General features: G+C 54.6%; 4 protein-coding genes across 4 annotated transcripts in view; 1 reads left to right on the top strand and 3 right to left on the bottom strand.

Moving 5' to 3' along the window:
* Positions 1-1,542: 1,542 nt before the first annotated feature.
* PUNSTDRAFT_144159 (V-snare-domain-containing protein) lies at positions 1,543-3,813 on the top strand (the record flags this gene model as incomplete). The annotated part of the gene is made up of 6 exons (XM_007384549.1): positions 1,543-1,567; positions 2,715-3,052; positions 3,109-3,212; positions 3,280-3,367; positions 3,432-3,493; positions 3,597-3,813. 6 exons carry the CDS (start codon positions 1,543-1,545, stop codon positions 3,685-3,687), a joined length of 708 nt encoding a protein of 235 aa, XP_007384611.1. The 3' UTR covers positions 3,688-3,813.
* Positions 3,814-4,406: 593 nt separating this feature from the next.
* On the bottom strand, positions 4,407-5,304 carry PUNSTDRAFT_144158 (uncharacterized protein; the record flags this gene model as incomplete). Its single annotated transcript, XM_007384548.1, has 1 exon — positions 4,407-5,304. One exon carries the CDS (start codon positions 5,302-5,304, stop codon positions 4,576-4,578), a length of 729 nt encoding a protein of 242 aa, XP_007384610.1. The 3' UTR covers positions 4,407-4,575.
* Positions 5,305-7,876: 2,572 nt separating this feature from the next.
* PUNSTDRAFT_21169 (uncharacterized protein) lies at positions 7,877-8,251 on the bottom strand (the record flags this gene model as incomplete). The annotated part of the gene is made up of 1 exon (XM_007384547.1): positions 7,877-8,251. A coding segment is annotated over one exon (375 nt), but the record flags the coding sequence as incomplete, so codon positions are not given.
* A 1,310-nt stretch (positions 8,252-9,561) lies between these two features.
* The window catches only part of PUNSTDRAFT_126580 (general substrate transporter), a 5,443-nt gene continuing 2,318 nt past the window's right edge, over positions 9,562-12,686 (bottom strand). Inside the window, exons 6-10 of the mRNA XM_007384546.1 lie at positions 12,496-12,624; positions 12,180-12,384; positions 11,017-12,128; positions 9,989-10,953; positions 9,562-9,928 (exon numbers count right to left, since the gene is read on the bottom strand). Of these exons, the coding sequence (XP_007384608.1) occupies positions 12,236-12,384; positions 12,496-12,624 (278 nt within the window). The 3' untranslated portion in view covers positions 9,562-9,928; positions 9,989-10,953; positions 11,017-12,128; positions 12,180-12,235. The remainder of the gene's footprint in view (positions 9,929-9,988; positions 10,954-11,016; positions 12,129-12,179; positions 12,385-12,495; positions 12,625-12,686) is intronic.

Raw genomic sequence — 12,686 nt, 5'->3', positions numbered from 1 at the left:
AAAAAAAATAAAGAGAGGTCAGTTGTTCCTTTGGTCGCGAAGACGATAGAGCGAGGGAAACGAATTCGAACAGCCTACGGCGGCTGTGTAGAGTCGATAGAGGAGCTGTCCAGGCACTCGAGGCCTGACAGAGAGGGATCGGCAGACGACTGCCGGGCGCGATTAGAGTGGAACTGATTGATTGCTCATTCATGCCGATTCGGCTACATTTTATACTCCTTAGCTAGGCCAGCTTTCTGAGTCATATTAGTAATCCTAGCAGTGCTGAGTCAGCTTCTGACTCAGCCGAGTCATGATTTGTCATGTGCTGACTAAGATTGGGCACCGCTTAGTAATCCCTTTCCTAATATGGTCAAACTTTCCTGGGCCCATTTAAGGTACATGCTTGGTCTATTCTACTTAGATTCTATACTACTACATAACAGAGAGGCTGCAGAATGAATAAAAAATGGAGGTTTTCGAGCAGTTCCGCACCTATTCACTTTAGGGGCGGGACACCGTGACGGCTATTGGCAACCCGCGAGGGCAAACGGGCTGTGGGCATTGACGAACCTGTGAGCGCTGTCCCACCCCTAAAGTGATTAGGTGCGAGATGCATAGAATGCATGCCGGAAACATGAATGTAGTCTATGGGTAGCCACTCACAATTACTATAGAGTACAACTTGCATGACTTCAATCATAGTAGCCAATCCTTAGTTATGCTAGTTTCTTTCCCAGTACTCAGAAACAACTCACATTAGTATTGAAATATTTTTGGGTAGTATAATAGTTTTATTTATGTACACATTTGACTGTTCACTACACTATCATGATCACATATTATGGACCGGACGGTCAGAGTAGTCTAGATACACCTCAGAAAAGGGGAATATGTGGGTACTCAGACATGTTGCTATGGTATCACAGGGCTGTGTTGCAAGGCTGTGCAGGTTAGTAAGCTTACTGCGGATATTAGTAAGCATGCTGTGGCGCAGCAGGTGCTTAGTAAGCCTGTGATCTGATTGGATGGAGTGGTATTGGCCAAATTAGCATAAAAGGAGGGCATATGAGCCCTTTGAAGCAATCAATTCACTTTCACCCAGAATCAACGATCGATCACAGGAGACTGTAGATCAGTCTCTATTAGTATTAAGCAGCAAGAGCAAGATTAAGAAAACATTTGAGTGTTGACTTAGGCAATAGATCTAAGTATCACTCCAGGACATACGATATAGGAAATAGGATACGTTGAAGCAACAAGATGCTTCCAGAAGATAGAGTGACAAGACGCTCCCAGAAGACTGACAACATATTCAGTGACTTCCCCATAAGCGTGGGAACAGATGTCAAGTACAGACAAAAGGACAGAGTGTAGTTCTCTGTTTATGTGAATACATTCAAGCGGCCCATTTCTTTCTCCTGATTCAACTAGGTCATCCCTGACTTAGATAGACCGGGACCCTAGGCAACTGTGTGACTATATACTAGCACTACAGTTTGCGTGACAGTGCATGGCACGCAGACATCGTACTTGAAGTCTTCGTCGCAGAACACACGGACCATGAGCGCGCTTGGGCCTGAGCGCAGTAATTCGTCGGCAGTGAGCGATGCGCGCACGATCTGCTTTCCCACAATTCTGAGGAATCAGTTGACAACAGGGCTAGTGCCTTGCAGCCCACTGGACCTGGCGAGCGCCAGTCATGTGCAGTCTGTTCCACTGCAGAAGGAGACACGATGCCGGGCGAGGGCGGGCGCGAGACAAAGATTGGAGCGATCGTTAGAGATGATTTGCGAAAGGGGTCTGGACATGGATCGGGGAGGGCGATAGCAAATGCAGGGAACTCGAGGCGACATTGACACGCCCCGTTATATGCGCAGATCTGGACAAGGTGGCATGTTCATGATTCCCACACTGCCGTGAATTCACCGGGATCCGGTGGATACGGGCTAGACAGTGGCATTGATGTTCCTGCTTGTGTGGGGGCTGTGTCGCAGACCGAGGACATGCGGCAGATGATAGACTGATTTCTTGGTTTCTGAGCACGTTTGATGCGGATGCCTCGACATCACAGTGCTAATAGGGAACCACATCGAAGGCTCAAATGAGCCAGAAAAAATGAAGCGCCCACCAGACTTCCACCAGGATACACAGCTAGCTCAACATCCCATTCATACATATGAACTGCTTGCTACCACCAGTTAATGAACAGAAGGGCAGATGTGGCCGTGCATGCTCTCGTTGATCTAGAGTACGTGCCCGATTTCTTCGCGCGTAAAAGTTCGAGAAGTGTTTCGCTGATATGAGCCTTCCGGAAACATGACGCCGTAACAAGACTCAAGCATAATGCATAAACACCGAAGTCATATTTTTATAGACATGCAAGGCGGTGCCGTTATGCGCAGGGCGGTGACAGATACCCAGTGTGCGGTCGCTAGCATTGCACATCCTCTTGATGATTCGTTCATTCCGTCCAACCAGAGGGAATCAAAAGGCTACATGCGGATGTTCGGTAGCGTTGCAGCTCCGGAATATCGAGTCCGGCGTCGTCGGTCGTCGAGAGCAACATGGGATCAATGGCAGTGCAGCACTGACCAACGTAGTTGACACTGACCTCGCTGTCAGCCCTGAACCGTCCTGAACTGCGGTGCTCGGCTGCGCCACTGCCGGCCGCTCACACCGTCATCGTCTGCGACGTCCACCTCGACCTCGTTATATATCCTCTCGACCTCCAGCCGGCATGGACCCGTCACCGACCGCTCTCTTCGACTCGTACGAGTCCGACTTCCAACAGATTGTGTCGAGCATCCGCGACAAGCTCGCGAACGATGCCAACGCCGGCGGGGAGAGCGGCAAGGCCGCGCTGCGGAGGGTCGAGATGGAGCTCGACGAGGCGGACGAGATGGTGTCCCAGATGGAGATAGAGATACAGGGTATACCGCAGAGCATCCGCCCGTCCTACCAGACCCGCGTCCGCACGTCGAAGCAGACGCTTGCTACGCTCAAGAAGCAGGCCAAGGACGCGCATGTCTCTCTGGGAAGGAGCGAGCTAATCGGGAGCCGGGGTGGAGGCGTCAGTTATTCGCTTTCTATGCAATGAACCCGGCGCCATTGACACCGTTCTAATAGCCCACTTCCGACGATCCGTACGCGCCTACTTCTGACAGGTCCCGGTTACTGGCCGGTACGTCGCTGTTGGAGGATGGCTCGAGGAGGTTGCAGGAATCTCAACGGTATGTCATACTGGATCCCGTCCCACAGTCACTTCCCCCAACATTAACTCCTATGCTCCCCTATTAGCATCGCCCTTGAAACGGAGGAGACAGGCGCCGATATCCTCCGCAACCTCCGCATCCAGCGAGAACAGATCGAGAACTCGCGCAACACGGTGAGGCACACATCGTTGCGACGCCGTTGTCCACAGAATATTGACAACTGGCCTTGTTCCTCAGCTTCAAGCGGCCGACTCGTCAATAGACCGCGCAAGTGGCACGCTGAAGAAGATGATCAGGCGGTACGTCCTTACCTTCCACAGTTCATTCTCGAGCACATACACGAGGCTGACGAAGTTGGTTCTGATTCTTTCCCTCTCCAATTTACATCCTGTCGCTTGCTAGGATGTACCAACAACGCTTCATCACCGCGGGTATCATCGCCGTCTTGATCATCCTCATCTGCATCATTGTATACGAGAAGGTCTTTGCGTAGTCCATCTGTACTCGTCGCGGATGATTCGGCTGGACAATTTGGGGGAGATATACGCGGGCTTGCTTATTTGTGTTCTACGGACCCTGTATCGATATGATAATAATCATCTGTTTTCTGGAGTACTGCAAATGTGGCCGAACGTCGAGCGTTGTATGTAAAGTGCACATCTCGCGCTGAGCCTGTGTGCGCGCGTTTCATCTTGCTCTCGACGTCAACCCTGCGCCCAATAGTCTGCCACTCTCAGCCGAACCTGCACTCGTGGCTCGCTTCGATGTACGGCTGTTCTGACGATGTGCACGTTCCGAACGTCTTGTTTGTCACACTTCAAGACACGCGCAGTTGCCTTGCATCCGGTCGGTCCCGTCTCGACTAGTCGGGGGGTTCAAGATAGGAGACCTGAGCCCTCGGCTTGATATCGGGCTCCCCTGGTTCCAAACCCGCATTGTGTTCATCTCATGGGCTGAACGTCGAGGCATACACGATGGAAATCTGAAAGATGCATGAGTCGCGGGACGGCGTTGGGAGAATTCGTAGGGGAAATGGCAGGAGAACGAGTCGCTTTCACGGTCACGCTGGTATGCTCCTGGTCTGCCTAGGGAGGGGGAAATGGTGTCCCTGATCTACCTGCGGCAGGTATAAGTCTTGAAGTCCGCGAATAATGTTATCGCTGAACGCGCTGTATCCAGTGGTTTCTATGATGAAATCCTTCCGGTTACTATGGCATGAGATTGAAAGCGCGAGGATGAGGTTAGCACAATCAATATCACTAAGCCTGACGCCGTTTATGCCTTTCATGGTCAACGAATCCCTTGTGACAAGTCAAGATGCATGTTTGAATAACTTCTACAGATACAGCGATAACAAAATGCGACGTATTGATACAATGGATTAATCCGTGGTCGACATTCCACCCAGGGAAGTCACCGAAAGCTGTTCGAAAATGGATGGGGCGAGGGTCGCCTCAGGCGCCCATTCAAAGCTAGTGTACGTGGTCGACATGGTCCCTATGCTCAGCACAGACGAGCCCTCGAATTCGGCCGGGATGATGTCCCGGGAAAATGTGGTTGGCGCCGACGTGAATGTGACATCGGACGTCGACATTGTGCCAATGGTTGACACCGACGAGTCGTCGAAGGCGGACGTCATTGTCGGCGCGGCTGATGGTTGCTCAAACGCCAGCGAAGGGAGGAGAGTCGTATCGTCGTTGTCGGAGTTCGGATGAGAGGCGACTTTGAAGAGCTGAGCAGGGTTGGTGGGACGCGGCGCGGCAGCGATGGCGTCCGTGGTCGACATGCCACCCATGCCGACGACGGTCATGTCTTCGAATGCGGCGGGGATGGGACCGCTCGTCGACTTGGGCGGCGCGGAACTGCGTTCGTATGATTCGTCCGGACTGGCGGGGCTGGTTTGGATGGTGTAGCTGCCTTCCTCGGTAGTGGTGGTGGCCGCGTCGGTGAAGACGGTGGTGGGAAGCACGGATGTCGAAGTCGAGGCGGTCAACGCCAAGCCGTTCGAGGTGATGGTAGACGCGTCTGCAGAGTTCGGTGTGATGGGTGCGGCTAGCGCAGAGCCAATGGCGATGGTGGTGAAGAAAAGCGAGGAGCGCGAGAAGACCATCGTGGAGTTGGATAGCGTTGTGGAAGATCGCAGGAATAGTGTGGGTATTTGTGGGGGGAGAGAAGGTAGCAGTTCGAGCTTGCTTCATCCTCTCGAACTGATCAGCTCTTTATAGAGATTGACCAAAGTGGATCGGTCTGCTAGTCATCCGCTATCCGCCACGTATCCGCGCTTCACCCGCCGCTTCCGCCACTCCCTCCGCCCCCTCCCGCCAGCGTCCAACTCCGGTATAACGTCACACTTAAAACCCGCCGATCATCCCGTGCTTTGTCTTCGCAAACAGGGGATTCTTTGGTCGCGTTGCCCCTTAGCGGAACGACGTACCCTCACACTTTCCCCGTCATACCGAGGTTATGGCGTCAAGCCGCATCTACATGTCCCGTCGCAAGATCCGAACCATGCTTTCGTCACCGACTGCGAATTCTCTCGTAATAAGCAATCGTCAGTGAACTCCACGTCAGACTGACTCGGATATGTTTCGCGGAGGTTTGAGCCTTCAGCTCCGCCCCTTCGATGGTACAACGAATCACCCTCCTGTGCTAAGTGTCGAACGGAGGCGGAACCCTGGTTATACGGCCGTCCGGTGGTCTATGACGGTATTTTTGTATCATATCTCATAGGAAGCCAAAACAGATGGCATTGATGTTATTACATTACAAGCTCTATGATTAACATTCAGTCGGCCGTGGTGTACGCGTCAAGTCTGCTGCAATGATCGCGTCAAATCGGCTGCGGCGCACCCACCGAGCACGGGGCACCGGGGCGGCGACGAGCGGCGCACGAACAAAGCAGGTCGGGGGCGCCAAGAGCGGCGTGCGAGAGACCGGGCATCACCCAACACCGGGAGCGGGGCAGCCTCGAGCACGGCAGCCGGGCAGACGGCGGCGGGGCGGACCCGAGCACGGCAGCGGAGCGGAGCCCAGCGAAGGAGGCGGGGCGGGGACCAGCACGGGAGACAGGCGGGTTCAACCACAAGTTGAGCACGGTCCGTAGGTGTCGAGTACATCATGGAAGGCGAGTCGAGGTGCGCCGGGTGGGGGATGGCAAATGCGCCGTGCCCGGATCATTGATGGTGCAAGCTTGCACAAGGATCTTTGAGTGCATGCGCCAGCGCCGGGGTGATCGAGTGTGCAGGCCAGCGGCGAAGTTGCGCCAGCCATCGAATGCGGTGTGTTGGTGCAGCCGGGAGCGGAAGCGTTGGCAAGATGGTGGCAGGCGCGTTGGCGCAGTCCGGCGGGGCGGGGTTGATGCAGTCCGGGGCGAGCGCGTTGGTGCAGCGAACATCGGGCGCATTGGCGCAGCGAAGGTGGGCGCGTTGACGCAGGCGAAGGCGGACGCGTTGGCCATCGAGTGCTGCGGATCGGCGCAGTTGGTATATTGCCGACGAGGTCCCGGTAGCGGAACAGCCGGTTGCTGCGCTGCACGTACGCCACTCGTGCAGTCGACAGCGTGCCAAGCAGCTCGACGGTTTTCGTGAGCTGATGAAGCCGACCGCACTGTCTCACCACCGGCACAAAAAAAGTCCTAGGTACATGTGTACATACGGTGCTATGTAATGTATGCTAGGCAAGCCGTCTTCAGCTTACTGGTGGAAGTCCGGCTCCTCGTCAGTGCATTAAAAACCCCGACCACCCCGCAAAACCACTTGGGAAAAAAGCGGGGTGGGGGGAAAAGCATCCTCGAAGGAAACACAGGCCTACATCGACAGTCAAGCGCAATGGGCAAGGTAAGGCGTTTCTAATGCATTGTACGATAGCCGGTGTAGCCAGAGTTGTACAGCGGCGACGAACTAGACGACGGACAAGTCATGAGATCGTCCGTAGTGGCTATAGTAGAGTGTAGCGAAGAGTAATAGTTATTCCTCCGCTTTGGCAATGGGGTCGACCTCATCGTCGCTGGAACCCTCGCCTTCTCGAACCTCGAAGTCGCCGTGTAAGGTCCCCACGGTAGGGGGAGGCGGGACTGAGTGCGTAATATGCGCAGGGTAAAAGGGTGGAGCGGCATCGAATATCCGCAAAGCGTTCCGCAGGAATTGACCGACGTAGTCCACGCACGCCTGGTCAGCGGTCGCCCACATGAGGAAGTCGCCAGGCTCCCGAAGCCGGGCGTTCAGGGATGGGCGAATCGTGCATATTGTGGCGAGGAACGAGATCCGTAGATCGCAGAGTTCAGGGGATGCATCACATTGCAAGAGATGACCCGAATCCTCTATAGCGGCCTCGCAGAATCGGCAGAGTCGTCATTCCCTGGGGACTTTCGGGTGATACCTTTCTGCCCAGCGCAGACGCTCAATGGCCAAGGAGTGGTCGGACACGAGCATCCTCGTGGTAGCTATACGATGCGTTGCGACGGTGATGGTCAGATATCTGCGGAAGCATCGCACAGGGCGCGTTACCTCGCCTTTCTTGCCGATATGTACATGATCCCTGAGCATAATGAGCTTGGGGGAATCGTTGATACGCTGGACAAGCCAGATGTCGACGGCCGCAGTCACGGTTTTGATGAGCTCATCCACCTGCAGGGGGTCCATGAGGCATGCAACGGGTGGGGCGCAAGCGTCAGGCATGCCGGGTAACGCCGCTAGAACGATACGAATGTCCGATATCCAGCATTGGACGTTGGCGTTGGCAAGCTCGAAGGATTTGTATAACGCCAAAGATGCGTAGCGACCGCGAGGAATGGTGAGGAGGTGGACGAGGTAACGGAGCGCAAGGATAACTCGGCGGTGACGTAGCGGCATCAGGCCAGTCTCCGTGAAGAGCACTGCTGTGTGTGATCGTGACGAGAGGCCGAGCGCGCGACGAACGAACTTGAATTGTACGCTTTCCAGTCGCCTCAGCAGGACAGGGTCTATGTCAAGGGCAATCTCGCAGGCGTGCACTAAGTTAGGGTCGACTCTTGCCATATACAGCTTGAACGCGTCGGCGGGGCGCAAGTCACCAATTTTGGAGCGGATGGCAAAGTCGTGTTGGCAACGGTATGTGCGTCGGAGCGCTTGCGCACGTAATGCTGTTGGACACGTACCTCACCTCACCTTACCGCACCCTGCGGCAGCACTAATGACCTCGCATCCTGAACATGGCGCACAATCAGACTCTATGTGCGCCATGCATGGCTACCTAAACTGCCATCAGCATGCTTTTTTTGGCTTAAGGCGACCTGTTCAGCATATATATCGAGCCTGACCAACAGCCGGAGATGCCAAGCGGGTATCTATACAAAAAACAAGCACAGTACGTCTTGTCCTCTCCTCGCGTTTCAATAGCGCGATGTAACAGTTCGTAGTTTCCCTGCACATGGACACCAACACCGTCATCAATATCAGAGTAAAGCGTCGAGCATGGCTCGCTGCCACGGATGCGTCTATCGCTGCCGCTCGGCGAATGCTCGTTTCCGCCTCACCACACTTGCTGGAGAGTCAGGCCACACAATTCAATTTAGCAACACAGCTCTGTCTGCGGTATGAAGAAGCTGGCGGGGAGGAAATGCTAGACGAATCCATCCGCCTATATCGCTCATTACTCGCCAACGACGAGCTCGATGCGGAACGGAAGGCGATGACGATTGAAGACCTTGCTTATGCCCTAAGCCTCCATTATTTTAGAACCAATGATACCGACACAATTTTAGAAGCCCTTGATCTTTCGCAGGTTGCGATGACAGCTAGAAAAGCTCTAGGGTACGGTCTAGCATCGGCCGCGGTTGTCCGGGTCACGACAATGGCGCTTTACTGGCAAATGTTTCCAGGGAACGACAATGACGGAACAGTCGAAGAAACGACACTGTGTATTTCCGCTATTCAGGATAGATTAACCAGCTCGGACGACGCAACTGTTCTAGAGAGAGCAAAGGCTCTCCATGCTCTCGTGCGTCGCCGCGTTGTTCGGATATTGGTGGACAGAGATATTCATGCTGTGGACAATGTCATTGCTCACGCTCGCGAGGCCTGTGGTGCGTGCGCAACTACAGATATATTGCGGCACCGGTTCGTTGCCAGTCTTGGTTCAGCACTTTGGCTTCGATATGCCCATTTCCACACCGCTTGCGATGACCGGGACGAATCCATCAACTACTATCGGCAGGCCATGGAACAGATTACCGAAGTGGTTCCTCCGAACTTGACTCGTAGGGCCCTAGCTATCGTGCTGCTGAGGCGTTTCGAAAACACAGGGCTTATGGAGGACCTGGACGAGGTCATTCTAATGCTGCGGGCTGGGATTTGTGTAGGTTCGCCCAATTTCGGACAGGAATGGTATACGCGACTTGGATTGTGCATAGCGTTACTCAGAAGGTTCGAGCGATTGGGTGCCCAAGCGGATTATGACGAGGCGTCATCTCACGCTAGAATATGCTACACTACGAGCAAGTCTCTGGAACAGCGGCGTCTTGGTCTCAGCTGGGTTTGCGTGCTTCTGGCTGCAGAGATCGAGAGGCAGCGATGGTTAGGATACCCTTGTAGCGAGCCACTCCTCCTCAAAGCCTGCAGTGCGAGCCGCGATTACCTGGCATTATGCCCTCCGGGAACTCCTATACGATACGAGGCCCTTTGCTACATCGGATATTCCCTGCAAAAGCTTGGCGCTTTTCGAGGGTCGATCTCCGACCTCGAAGAGGCTGCGGATCACTGTCGAGAAGCATTGCATCTATGCCCTCCTGGACATGGGGAGCAGAGAGATACACATACCATCCTAGCGGACATACTGCAGTCTTCCTCGATTTTGACCGGCGACCACACACTTGTCGACGAGGCTATTGAGCATCGCAGCATCGCCTTGAAACGTGCGCCAATCGTTGAGCCGTTATACGGCACGGTGTCCTCCGGCCTTGCCGAGGATTTGTATGCCCGTTTCCAGATTACACAGAACAAGGGTGATTATGCAGAATGCATGCAGGCTTGGGTGGGCGCCGTGGATCATCCATACTCCTCCATATTCCATCGGCTTAGCTTCAACAAGCGATACATTGCAGTGGCAAAGGAGATGAACGATGCAGCCTCTATCTCTGCAGGTCACGAAAGGGCGATGTCATTTCTCCCTCTGGTGGCTTCCCGCGGGATGGATGCGAGAGCTCGACTCAAGGCTCTCAAAGGCGCCCAAGGGTTCGCTTTAGAAGCCGCGGCGCACGCGATGTCCATTCAGCAGCCACGGACCGCGATAGAATTGTTGGAACACGGACGTGCAATCCTTTGGAACGGTCTTTTGCAGTTACGCAGTCCTTTCGAGGGTCTCCCGGCGGGACTGTCAGACCGTTTGCGCGAGGTATCCTCAAGCCTAGACGCAGCGGGGTTAGATTTGTCGCACACTACAAGCGAGATCGAAGCATCACGACGACGCAGGTTGGTCGACGAGTTCGAAGAGCTTATACAACAGTCTCGTCGCATTCCAGGCTTCGAGCGCTTCCTTGTTCCCCCAGGATTCGCGGAACTGCGTCAGGCGGCATCAAAAGGCCCAGTGGTGTTGCTGATGGCCACAGATGCTCTGGCGTACGGCATCGTAATGCCGTCGGCGGCCGCCGAGCCATACGTCGTGCCGTTACCCCAGGTTGGCGTTCTTCGCATATCAAGATGGTCGGAGGCACTCTCGCATGCTCAACGAGCTGCGCGAAGTCGCCAGAGCTTAGGGGAAATGGCTATTCTGGCCGGAAATGGCGCTGAGACGAATCGTTATATAGTCAAGATCAAGCCAACATACATAGCAAGGACCTCGCACGTACTGCAGGAAGTATGGGAGAATGTCGTGTGCCCGATTCTGACCTCCTTGAACCTTCCAGTAAGTCATTGAAGATCCGCACAAGGTGACTGAATATATCTGAGCTAACGATGATTAGTGCAAGGGGAATGAATCACGTCCTCGTTTGTGGTGGTGCCCGACCGGGAGTTTCGTATTTTTGCCACTGCACGCCGCGGGCATGTCATCGGGGGCATGCACCTCGGACTACGTGGTCTCTTCTTATACCCCATCTCTCGGAGCTCTAGTGGAAGCAAGGAAGCAACGCATCGTCTCTTCGGCAGATGCCCAAGTCTTACTCGTCGCTCAGTCAAATGTATCAGGCAACGCACCTCTGCCGATGGCTGCGGAGGAAATCTCCCAGTTGGCGAGCATGTATCAGTCTGGACGCCTGATATGCATAGATCAGAAGATTCGTGATACACCACCAGGGGAGGTCAAACATCACGACGCTAGCATGGTGGAAAATGTGTGCAAGGCCATGGGCGAATCATCCGTCGTGCACCTCGCTTGCCACGCAAAGCAGGATCGCGGCGACCCTCTCAGCAGCGGATTCGTTCTGGAGGGAGGGGTGCTGACGATAGCCGACATTGCGCGAGCCAGGATGCCCCGGGCGTTCTTCGCCTTCCTTAGCGCATGCGAGTCGGCCGCCGGAGACGAAGGTCTTCCGGACGAGATCGTGCACCTGGCCGGATCGATGCTGTTCGCCGGATTCAAGTCCGTAGTGGGTACCATGTGGTGAGCACATTGCGTCAGTCATGAGGAAACACCGCGACTTAAACCCAGATGCAAAGGGAAATGTACGACCTGGACGGGCCCGCCGTGGCGAAGGAGGTCCACGAAGCGCTGCTGAACGGGGGATACGAGAATCCCGGTCTGATCGCGTACGCGCTCGACTCCGCCGTCAGGAAGTTGCGTGAGGGAGGGATACCTCCGGAGCGATGGGCCACGTATGTCCACATGGGTATTTGATGGGGCCACTGGGCCGACGTTGAGGTCTTTTCTGTTCGTGTTCTGCATCGATTGTCCTACCGTTGCCTTGATTATACTTTTGGCGTTCACTGTTTCGTGGTTCATCGTTGGTGCCGTCTTCGAAACCTGAAAGGCGTACAGCGACAAGGCCAACGACAGATAATCACGCACACATACCATCCCGATTACCCCCTCATCTCGATATATCGTACAAACGTATACACACATACAAATCACACCTTCATCGCCGCCTCGTCCTCGCTGCTGTGGCTCGTCACGCCCTGGACCGCATGCGCCATCTCCCGCTCGACGCGCTCGACATCTTCCCTGCGCTGCTCGGCCGACACCGCGCCGAATATAATGTCCATCTCCTCCAGCGAGCCTAACCACCCGAATTGCAAAAAAAAAAAGCGTCAGCAAGCTGTACAGGAGAGAGAAAAGAGAGGGAGAGGGGGAGGGGGAGGGGGGGGAGGGATAGCGTGGGCTAACGCACGTCCTTTGGTCTCGGGGATGAGGAGCGCAAAGGTGCCCATGCCGGCGATGTTGATGGTGGCGAACATGAGGAAGAGCTTGTAGCCGAGGTTGGTCACCATCGTCGGCGTCACCTTCGACAGCACAAAGTCTTTTTTTTATATATCAGAGGGGAGAACACAAACGAACGATAAGAAACCACCCCCCCCCCCC

The sequence above is a fragment of the Punctularia strigosozonata genome, assembly GCF_000264995.1.
Source record: "Punctularia strigosozonata HHB-11173 SS5 unplaced genomic scaffold PUNSTscaffold_7, whole genome shotgun sequence".
Taxonomy (NCBI): Eukaryota; Fungi; Basidiomycota; class Agaricomycetes; order Corticiales; family Punctulariaceae; genus Punctularia; species Punctularia strigosozonata.
The sequence above is the reverse complement of the archived record's forward strand: the minus strand, read 5'-3'. Positions and strand labels throughout refer to the sequence as shown.